Genomic DNA, 12,020 nt, shown 5'->3' with positions numbered 1-12,020 from the left:
AAGCGGGACTGTCAGGCTCAAAAGAAAAATCCCCATAAACCTTTTTAACATTGCCCGAATGCGCTGTACTAAAAAAACAAAAACAAAAAAAATATATAAAACTGGTACAAAACCATGCTGAAATCATGAAAATCTTACTGAAACAAAGAGGGCTCAGGGGAATAACATTTAGAATGATGATGGCTTTCAACTGTCATCACATTCCACTACTGAATACTAAAAAGGTCAAGTCTGCATTTTTCTTGGCTCGGCTTTAGAGGTATCTCATTTTTTTATTTTGCCAATGAAAGAGAGGTCTTTTGAAGGCTCACCCTATACGTAAATGTAGGACACCAGCCGTGGTAGACCACAGAGGCAGAAGTATTTATCCTCCACACGCTGGCTTGGCAAGAATCCATTTGTGGGGTTTCGAAACACAGCTGCATTTACTCCCTCCTTCATTAACAATGAAAAGAAAATCCTAAGACGGTTCTAATAAACAGATGAGCAATGAGCTGAGATATCAGGTGTCAGTTTGACACTGGAAAGAAGAATGTCAATAAAAATCCCCAATTAATAGAGACAGGACTAATTCAACAGGCTTTGATCCTGGCTTGTGACCATGGGCAAATCCGTTAACCTTCCATTGCCCCAGGTACATAAACTTAGATTGTGAGCCCTCTAGGGACAGAGAAAAGTACCTGCATATAATCTGTATAGCACTGCATACAGCTAGTAGTGCTCTAGAAATGATTATTAGAAGTAGATAGGTTAGTTAAACAATAATATATCCCATCAGCTCCACAACCTCCTCATCAGCAGTGAATTACAGTCACATTATATATCCCATGCTTGGAAGGATGTGCAGTCTAAATGAAATGGCCCTTCTGGGCACATTACACACTCTGTGAAGAAAGGATAAGTGCATTAATGAATGAGCCTGACACTTCCTATGGATCTCATTTGGAATCCATGATTTTTAAAATATGGAGCCTCGAAGCAAATCACAGTACATTCACATTAAAGACATTAGTGACATTATTAGTTCATGTGATGTGGAGAAGGTGCATAAGAGATATGAACAGTGCAAAGTGGAATTTCATCAAGCCCATATACAAGACAGTACAAATCATGCCCACTTCTTATCTTTTCCACAACCATGTTTTTTCTTTCAGTGTGCTCTTTAAGCTGTATGACTTACACTGCACTACATTAGAAAGATACAATAATGTGGCTTTGTACGCTAATACTGCTTTTTATCCTGTTTTTAAGCTAGACTGATTATAGTGGAGTTAGGAGCCAATTTCTGAGCATCTCCCTTCCCTCACATCAAAATTGTTCACCTTTCTGAGCATGCTCAGTTGACCTCCTCATCATTGGACCCGTGCCACATACAGATTAAAGGCACAGTGCACAAGAACCCAGGATAATAGAAGCTTCTGCCACAACAGAAATTCTAAGGGCTAGTGGGACCACCCAGAGCAATTTTGGAATAAATATCCAATTAGGAAAAGCCTCGTCAGGAGCTGAATATAAAAGAAACTAAAGCTCTCAGTACCTTAGCATAATCGTGCTAAATCCCTCCACTCCTGACTTACGTTGGCTGGTCTGATACTGCTCTGGTCTCTTCCAGCTCTTGTGCTTGCTTGAACCAGGGAAGTTTGGCTTCAATAGGAAACTTTTCTGTAGGGAAAAAAAATCATATATTTTATTTGTTCAGTCAAAAACAGAATCATAGGGCCTTCATATTACAATTCAATCTTGCAAATGGCATTTGATTTAGTACAACATAATATTCTGTTTAAACTTGAGAATATTGGTATTTGTGGTATAGTGTTAAACTGGTTCAAGGGTTTCCTCTTCACTAGATCTTATAGAATGAAACAAAAGAATATTCTTTCTAATATTTCGCATTATCAGTGCAAAAATGTCCAAATTGGTATTTTCAAAAGCAATTTTTAGACATTTTTCTATGAAGGCCGTCAGAAGTGAGTTCAAAGCACAAGGGGGTGTGTCAGGGGTGTGTTAAAGGAGGAATCTGGGCGTTCCTAACACTTGGATGTTTTTTTAGCCATAATGGAACAAAACAAAACCGTCCAGGACTAAAACTAAGACATTTTGAGCTAGACCTGTTTTTATAACGAATAAGGCACAAAAGGGTGCCCGAAATGACTAGATGACCACTGGAGGGAATCAGGGGTGACCCCCGATACCCCCCCCCCCAGTGGTCACTGACCCCCTCCAACCCCCTACAAATGTGAATACAAATATAGCAACCTCTATGACAGCCTCAGATGTTAGCGCCAGGTCTGTTAGAGCAGCATGCAGGTCCCTGGGGTAGTGTAGTGGTCAGTGCAGTGCACCATGGGTGGGGGACTCTGGTCCCTATCTCCCTCTACCTGTCTCATTTGTGGTGGAAACTGTTAGCCCTCCAAAACTCACCAGAAACCCACTGTACCCACATATAGGTACCCCCTTCACCCATAAGGGCTATTGAGTACAGCTGTGTGCAATGAGTTTTGGGTGGATTTTTGGGGGGGGGGTAGGGGCTCAGCAGACGAGATAAGGGAGCAACAGTGAGATGTGTACCTGGGAGCATGTTTTGAAGTCCACTAGGGTGCCCCATTTATCTCCTGGGATGTCTGGGAAACCAGTCTACTAAAAATGCTGGCCCCTGCTACATCCCAATGGCTTGATTTTCTACGTTTTTCACTTGGACATTTTTTTTTTTAATGGACCAAAAAAACAAAACACAAAAATCCAAAGCACAAAATGTTGTTAGGAACAAGCATTTTCAAAAACAAAAGGTAGACGTTTTTCTTTTTGGAAAATGAACTTCTTTCTTACTCAGATTTTGAACGTTTTTTTGCAAAACGTCTGAAGTCAGACTTAGACGTCATATTGAAAATGCCCCTCCACTTGAATCAAACATTATCTCTTGACGACATATCAATACCCTCGTTAAATCTTCATTATTTTTATTAAGAAAATTGAGATGGGTTGGGAAAATGTTTGAAACTGATCAATTTAGATTATTGGTCCAGGCTCTACTATTGTCCAAGTTGGATTACTGTGACCTTGTTTACTTAGGTGGCACTAAACAAATGCTAAAAAGACTTCAGACAATTCAGAATACTGCGGTTCATGGAACCACAGTCTAACCCTTTATTTTTAAAAAGACAGAGAAAAATAACAGCAGATAAAGTCCATATGGCCTATCCAGCCTGTCCAAGCTTGCCATCTACTATCCCTTCCTCTCCTTTAGAGACCCATGTACTTGTTCCAAACAGCTTGACTTCAGATACAGTCTTTGTCTCCACCACATCCACTGGGAGGCTATTCCTCAAATTTGACATCCTGTCCCTAAAAAGACAGTTTGAGGCTGTATCTTGCTAAAGATTTTAAAAGACTGGAAGCGGTTGAAAGAAAAGTGATGAAAATGGTATGCAGTTTGCATAACAATACATACGAGGAGAGACTTGATGATCTGAACATGTATATCCCGGAGGAAAGGAGAACCAGGGGTGACGTTCAAATATTTGAAAGGCATTAATCCACAAACAAATCTTTTCCAGAGATGGGAAGGTGGTAGAATTAGAGGACATGAATTGAGGTTGAAAGAAGGTCGACTCATGAATAATGTCAGGAAGTATTTTTTTCACCGAGAGGGTGGTGGATACTTGGAATGCCCTCCTGCAGGAGGTGGTGGAGATGAAAACCATAAAGGAAATCAAAAATATGTCAGACAAACACAAAGGAATCCTGTTTAGAAGGAGTCGATGCAAAGAAGCTTAGCAGAAACTAGGTGGCAACACTGCTAATTGGGAGGCAAGGCCAGTGTGGGGTGGACTTGGTTTTTGAAGAAGGACAGTGCCGGGCATAATTCTACGGTCTTTGCCCTGAAAATTGCATGGCCAAATCTAGTTCAGGCATACATATGTTGTATCACCTCATATCTTATGCAATGAGTTTATCTCTTCAGGTAGACTGGATGGACCGTACAGGCCTTTATCTGCCGTCGTCTACTATGTTATTATGTAAAGAAGTATTTCTTCAGGTTATTCCTGAGTTTGCCCCCTTTCACCTCTCAGCTCTCCCAGTTACTCTGCAGACCTATGCTAATAATGACTTTACGATTCTTTTCCCCTTCAGAGCTGCTCTTTCGATCATATCAGACCAAGGAAATTACCTAACACTACTGCTCAGATATTGGATGTCTGGTTTAGTTTTTTTATTGATCATCTTGCCAGACTGCTTTCAGACCAATGGAATTGAAACACAACAAGAAGCTCTTCATGCAGGCACAGAGGAAGAAGGAAAACTCAGGAGAAAAAAAGAGGACACCTAAAAAATAAGAGGCCCAACCAGAGAAACTGCTAAGGCAGGGGCCTGAACAGATTGATCAGGCTTAAAAGGGCCTAATGCTCCCGGGCCAGAGACTGAGGGCTTTCTGAGTTTGTTCCCCCCCCCTCCCCTCAGCAGCATATCCCCATTCCCCAATCAAGCTCCCAACCCCTGATCAAAGTTTCCACCCTCCATTTAGCTCCCAGTCTCCATAATTCCTCCACCCCACCCATGTGCCCATACCTGTGTGCCCTGGTGGTCTAGTGGTCCCTGGGGTTGCTCCTGCCCTCCTGGTGCTGTCTGTCAAAATGTCACCCCTAGCAGTAGTCTTGTATTACTAATACTAGGGGGTCATGTTTTGCATCTCATTACTATTTAACCTGTGGTGACTTAAATGTTGCTGCGGTAAATTAGGTCAAGCTGCATTAGGGCAATTTAAGTCATATTAAAGGGCAAATAATGTGTCTTAAAGACCTAATTCAGCTTGATAACTTTCCCTCTCCCCCCTCGATCTGGCTAATTTTAGGAAAGGTATTTTTCTGGCCACATCATCGGCATTATCTGAATAACTTATAGCCACAGCTCTGCGACATCTCTTCTATTAAAACAGTCGGCAGGCCTGAAATTTTAAAGATACAGACTGAACTATTTATATTCCAGTGTTTGGGATTTTATCCTAAAATTCATCCAGGAGCATGATCATTTTCTGGTCCTATAGATAGAATGGACAGCTATTGCATCCTAACATTTTTTTCAGGTGTGCTTAAAGTGTATACATATGTGAATATATCCACTTTGATGCCAAATACATTACTTAAAACACTCTCTCTAGCATTCCTTCCTTCTACTTTGTCATACTAAGCAAACAGTTTACAGAAAATTGTTTCCTCCCCACTAGCATAGATTTTGTTGGGAGGAGGCGTGGTCCTGAGATCTGAAATGTAAACCAGGTGGATGCCCGGGACAGGAGCTCAAATCCCTTTACAATAGGTCTGTGTGATGCCTGGCAAGCTACTTTTTCCTTCCTGTGACTCAATTTATCCAACTGTAATTGTGCAGTAACTAGAACAATAACATTGTTTTTTTCACTCTCTTCATGCTTACAAAAGGATCTATGCAGTTCAAATGCCAGAATTGTGTTTCCAGGAGGGGCATAATCGAACGGGAGTGCCCATCTCTAAGGACGGCCCCGTAAAGAGGTGTTCCCGACCGTATTATCGAAACAAGATGGGTGGCCATCTTTCGTGTCGATAATACGGCCGGGGAGAGCCAAATCTCAACATTTGGGTCGACCTTAGAGATTGCTGCCCTTAGAGATGGCCGACCTCGGTTTTCACATATAATGGAAACTAAGGACACACATCTCAAAACCAGCCAAATCCAAGCCATTTGGTCGTGGGAGGAGTCAGCATTCGTAGTTCACTGGTCCCCCTCACATGCCAGGACACCAACCGGGCACCCTAGGGGGCACTGCAGTGGACTTCACAAATTGCTCCCAGGTGCATAGCTCCCTTTCCTTGTGTGCTGAGCCCCCCAAAACCGCCCCAAAACCCACTACCATAGCCCTTAAAGGGTAACGGGGGGCACCTAGATGTGGGTACAGTGGGTTTCGGGTGGGTTTTGGAGGGCTCCCATTTACCACCACAAGTGTAACAGGTAGGGAGGGGATGGGCCTGGGTCCGCCAGCCTGAAGTGCACTGCAGTGCTCACTAAAAACTGCTCCAGGGACCTGCATACTGCTATGATGGAGCTGGGTATGACATTTAAGGCTGGCATAGAGGCTGGCAAAAAAATGTTTTTAAATTTGTTTTTTGGGGTGGGAGAGGGTTGGTGACCATTGGGGGAGTAAGGGGAGGTGATCCCTGATTCCCTCCGGTGGTCATCTGGTCAGTTCGGGCACATTTTCAAGGCTTGGTCATGAACAAAAAGGGACCAAGTAAAATTGGCCAAATGCTCATCAGGGACACCCTTCTTTATTCCATTATTGGCCGATGGCCATTTTTAAACCATGCCCCCATCCCGCCTTCGGTACACTGCCGACACGCCCCCTTGAACTTTGTCCGTCCCTGCTACGGAAAGCAGTTGAAGCTGCCCAAAATCGGCTTTCGATTATGCTGATTTGGGTGTCCTTAGGAGAAGGACGCCCATCTCCCGGTTTGTGTCGGAAGATGGGCGCCCTTCTCCTTTGAAAATAAGCAGGCAGGTCATCTACACCAAAAGTGGCTAAATATATTTTTCATTGCCTGAAGTTTCTCAGATTTTATCCACTTTCAAACAACTACTACATTATTGTGAAAACATTTTTAATCTTTTTTATAAAATTTAATGGTGAAGTAGTCAATTGAAATGCTTGGAAAATTGGGCTGAGCCATCTAAATTAAAGCTGAATGCAGAAAACATTTTTTTTTGTTGATTAGTCATCCAAGTAAGACAAATTTTGAAGACAAAGTTGTAGAATTAGAGCCTCAAATTAGAGCCTCACCTGAAAATTTGGGGGATTTTTTTTGGACAAACATCTTACTTTTGAACATCATATGAATTTAATGGTTTCAAAGGTATTTAAGGTTCTGTGGAAGCTAAGATGAATTAGGTTTTGCTTTGAAATGAATGTTTTTCAACTAATTTTGCGCAGACTTTAGTGTTAGGACATTTGGATTATTGTAACATCATATATGTTGACTGTAGCCGTGTAGCATATCAATTCATCGAAGAATACAGTTATTCCAAAATACAGTGGTTAGGCCTATATTTAGATCCGCTGGTTTGTAAATGCTAGGCCACTGTTATGTAAACTACACAGGTTACCGGTGGAGGATTGCTTGGTTTTTAATCTATGTTGCCTAGCGTTTCTAATTCTGTATGGTCAGGTACCTAAATAAAGGGACCTTTTTACTAAGCCGCGTAAGCATCTACACGCGCCCAATGAGCGCCAAAATGGAGCAACCACCTGGCTACTGTGTGGCTCTTGCGGTAATTTCATTTTTGGCACATGTCCGATACGCACGTCCGAAATATAATTTTTATTCTCAGACACGCATATCGGACATGCGCCAAGTGGCATTTGACGCATTACTGCCCGGTTACCACGTCAGACTTTACCACTAGACCAATGGCTGGTGGTAAGGTCTCAGACCCCAAATGGATGCGCGGCAATTTTCATTTTCCTGCTCGTCCATTTTCGGCAAAAATTTAAAAAAGGCATTTTTTTACAGGTGCGCTGAAAAATGATTCTGCGCACGCCCAAAACATGCATCTACACTACCGCAAGCCGTTTTTCAGCGTGCCTTTGTAAAAGGGCCCCTATATGTCATCATTAGTTACTGTTCACAGGAAGACCTCCCGCGGGAGGTGGTGGAAATGAAAACGGTAACAGAATTCAAACACGCGTGGGATAAACATAAAGGAATCCTATTCAGAAGGAATGGATCCTAGGGAGCTTAGCCGAGATTGGGTGGCAGAGCCAGCCGGTGGTGGGAGGCGAGGATAGTGCTGGGCAGACTTATACGGTCTGTGCCAGAGCCAGTGGTGGGAGGCAGGGCTGGTGGTTGGGAGGTGGGGATAGTGCTGGACAGACTTATACGGTCTGTGCCCTGAAGAGGACAGGTACAAATCAAAGTAGGGTATACACAAAAAGTAGCACATATGAGTTTGTCTTGTTGGGCAGACTGGATGGACCATGCAGGTCTTTTTCTGCCGTCATTTACTATGTTACTATGACCTGTGCTAATAGTTCACGACATTATTTGACTCTCCAATTCCCCTCCCCTATAAAACTTAGAATTTTCTCAGCTATTTTAATACTTAGCTAGAGGAGTGTGGTAGCCGTGTTAGTCCACTCTTAAGGTTATCAATAGAAATCAAACAAAATAAAACATGGAAAAGAAAATAAGATGATACCTTTTTTATTGGACATAACTTAATACATTTCTTGATTAGCTTTCGAAGGTTGCCCTTCTTCGTCAGATCGGAAATAAGCAAATGTGCTAGCTGACAGTGTATATAAGTGATAGCATTCAAGCATTACTATGACAGTCTGACAGGGTGGGAGGATGGGGGTGGGTAGGAAGTATGCATGGGGACATCAAAGCATATCATTGATATTCTAACAGGGTGGGTGTGGATAGGTGAGGGGAGGGTGATCAACAGAGACATACAGCTTTATGGTTTATAATGATATGCTTTGATGTCCCCATGCATACTTCCTACCCACCCCCATCCTCCCACCCTGTCAGACTGTCATAGTAATGCTTGAATGCTATCATTTATATACACTGTCAGCTAGCACATTTGCTTATTTCCGATCTGACGAAGAAGGGCAACCTTCGAAAGCTAATCAAGAAATGTATTAAGTTATGTCCAATAAAAAAGGTATCATCTTATTTTCTTTTCCATGTTTTATTTTGTTTGATTTCTATTGATAATACTTAGCTACAAACTGGAACAAACTTCCGTTGAACTGTGTTGAAACCAGCTACTCTTAACTTTTGTAAATTGCTACAAACTTGGCTGTTTTATTATTATTATTACATTTGTACCCCGCGCTTTCCCACACCTGGCAGGCTCAATGCGGCTTACATTGTAACAATATAATTAATTACAAAGTCGTAATAAGAATATACAGTTTGTGGTAAACGCAAAAACTAATGGGGTTAACGGAAAGTAAATTAAACATAGGAGGAATTGGGTTCAGAAGGAAATGAGCATTAGGAGGTAGGCGTAGAAAGATGTAAACGGATGGATATCAAGAAGGATATCAAGGGATGGGTATCAAATTTATAAACTCACAAGTGATTAACTATAGAATTAAATAATTTATCAAGCTGCGAATACATGTATTCTTAACTGTAAGCCGCTCTGATCTAAATTCCTTGATATTTGCGGCCTATAAATGATACCTGTAATTATTATTGTTGCTACTCTGTGACTGCTAAATAAAAATGGAATGAATTCGATCACAGTAAGGGGCCATTTTACTAAGCCACGGTAAAAAGAGGCCTGCAGTAGTGTAGGCGTGTGTATTGGGCGTGCACCGGGCCAGTTTTTACCGCAACTACAAAAAAGGGCCGGAACCGGCACGCATAGGAGGAAATAAATTCATTCACACATTATGGGCATGCACCAAATCTTAATTATTGCAAGGAGGGTGCGCTGGCCTGGCAATAGTCTCATTTGGGCGCACACTGCACGCGCATAGAGCTTACCTTGGCTTAGTAAAAGGGCCCCTAATTTAGAGCAGTCCTAACTTTGTCTGCCGAGTTAACTGGGCACCGATCTGAATATCAGTTGGCACAAGGTTAACTTCTGGGTTGCTACACATAAGGATATTCAATGCCAGAGGTTAGACTTGCCCCAGCATTGAATATTTGGGGTTAATTTAGCCCGTGGCTTACAAGGCGCTGACCATTGTGAGCTGAATATCAGGCCATAGTACTGTTCCAGGCTAGATCTACTGAGCAGGGATGTGGATTTGTTATCAAGGCTTTAAAACATTCAGTGTGTGTAAAATAGATTTAATGTGCACTAATCTATGAATTAAGAAGGGTAAAGTTGATTTCCATGCATTAAAAGGTTCTAATGCACATTAAAAATATTTTAACAAAAATTTGCGAAACAGAAAAAAAATCAGAAAATCAGGAAAAAAGACCAACATGCCTATTTTCTTTTCTTTTTTTTTTTTTAATTTTAATAAGTTTATTAAATCATAATGATACAACTACAGAAAATGCAATACAACAGAACAAAACACACAATATGATGCCTATTTTCGAAAGTGATTGCTGGCCATCTTCCGACACAAATCAGGAGATGGCTGGCGATCTCCTCAACCCAGCGAAATCAGTATAATCGAATGTCGATTTTGGCTGGGTTCAACTGCTTTCTGTCGCAGAGCCCGCGAAACATCAAGGGGGCATGTCGGTAGGGTAGTGAAGGCGGGATGGGAGTGGGACAGGGGCATGCTCACGAGATGGCCGGCTTCGCCTGATAATGGAAAAAATAAAGCCAGGCTTGACGAGTATTTCGCCGGCTTTACTTGGTCCCTTTTTTCACGACCAAGCTTCAAAAAGGGGCCCCAACTGACCACCGGAGGGAATTGGGGATGACCTCCCCTTACTCCCCCAGTGGTCACCAACCCCCTCCCACCCAAAAAAACACAAACAAACCTTTTTTGCCAGCCTCTATGCCAGCCTGAAATGTCATACCCAGGTCCCTGACAGCAATATGCAAGTCCCTGGAGCAGTTTTTAGTGGGTGCAGTGCACTTCAGACAGGTGAACCCAGGTCCATCCCCCTCTACCTGTTCTACTTGTGGTGGTAAATAGGAGCCCTCCAAAACCCACCCAAAACCCACTGTACCCACATGTAGGTGCCCCCCTTCACCCCTTAGGGCTATGGTAATGGTGTACAGTTGTGGGGAGTAGGTTTTGGGGGGCTAAACAACCAAGGCAAGGGAGCTATGCAGCACCTGGGAGCTATTTTTATTTTATTTTTTAAATTTTTAGAAGTGCCCCCCTAGGGTGCCCGGTTGGTGTCCTGGCATGTGAGGGGAGCCAGTGCACTATAAAAGCTGGCTCCTCCCATGACCAAATGCCTTGGATTTCGCCGGGTTTGAGATCACCGGCATTTTTTTCCATTATGGCCGAAAACCAATGCCGGCGAACTCTGACATTTGGCCGGGTCCAACCGTATTAGCGAAGAAAAAGATGGCCAGCCATCTTTTTCGAAAATACTGTTGGCTCCGCCCACTTGTGGTGCCGGAGATGGCCAGCCAGCTATTTGGCCGGCGCCTTTCGATTATGCCCCTCCAAATGAACTAGAAACAAACAAAAAAGATTTTCCTTATAAGTTATTTGAGCTTTGCCTAAATCTTGCTGGTATCACTAGTCAGGCACCTCTGATTTATCAAACTTTCAAAAGAAAACAGTACATACAAACAATTCGCTTTTGTTACCTCGTGGCTTGTAACATGGTATTGGAATGGTACAATCTTCTTTTATGTGTGGTTTGAGTTGTAGGTTACATCCCCCAGTGTGCTGTCCACGGTGGTCATTGCATAGCACCACTCTGTAACGCAAACCTCGACCACAAGTAACTGTACACTGAAAAAGTAACGGCACAGGAACATTATCCTCTCAGGGAAGATTCAAACAAAGATTGACGCATGTGGTGCACTTTTAACTTGAAATTACTTATTTATGCATTTCTTATTTTATGTTCAATTTATGAGTCAGCTATGTCAAAGTATAATAAAAAATGACAAAAAAACCTCAATAACGTGGAGGGGCATTTTCGAAAGAAACGTTCAAGTTGCGATTTGGATGTCTTTGTAAAACGTCCAAATCCGGGAGCGGGGAAAACTGTATTTTTGAAAAAAGATGGACGTCCATCTTTCATTTCAAAAATACCGTCAAAGACATCCAAATCCAAGGACATCCTTAAATTTGGATGTCCCTAGATTTGGACGTCTTTGACTTCCGGCGATTTTCAACACCAAAGACGTCCAAGTCAAAAACGTCCAAATGCAAGCCACTTGGAAGTGGGAGGAGCCAGCATTTCTAGTGCACTAGTCCCCCTGACATGCCAGGACACCAACCGGGAACCCTAGGGGGTACTGCAGTGGACTTCATAAAATGCTCCCAGGAACATAGCTCCCTTACCTTGTGTGCTGAGCCCCCCAAAACCCACTACCCACAAATGTAC

General features: G+C 42.6%; 1 protein-coding gene across 2 annotated transcripts in view; it reads right to left on the bottom strand.

The window, feature by feature from the left end:
* Positions 1-12,020, bottom strand: part of ADAMTSL3 (ADAMTS like 3) — a 650,803-nt gene that overhangs the window by 132,558 nt on the left and 506,225 nt on the right. For both annotated transcript variants that reach the window (XM_030189627.1, XM_030189628.1), the window contains exons 14-15: positions 11,272-11,419; positions 1,578-1,662 (exon numbers count right to left, since the gene is read on the bottom strand). In XM_030189627.1, coding sequence (XP_030045487.1) covers positions 1,578-1,662; positions 11,272-11,419 — 233 coding nt within the window. The remainder of the gene's footprint in view (positions 1-1,577; positions 1,663-11,271; positions 11,420-12,020) is intronic.

The sequence above is a fragment of the Microcaecilia unicolor genome, chromosome 1 (genome assembly GCF_901765095.1).
Source record: "Microcaecilia unicolor chromosome 1, aMicUni1.1, whole genome shotgun sequence".
Taxonomy (NCBI): domain Eukaryota; kingdom Metazoa; phylum Chordata; class Amphibia; order Gymnophiona; family Siphonopidae; genus Microcaecilia; species Microcaecilia unicolor.
The sequence above is the reverse complement of the archived record's forward strand: the minus strand, read 5'-3'. Positions and strand labels throughout refer to the sequence as shown.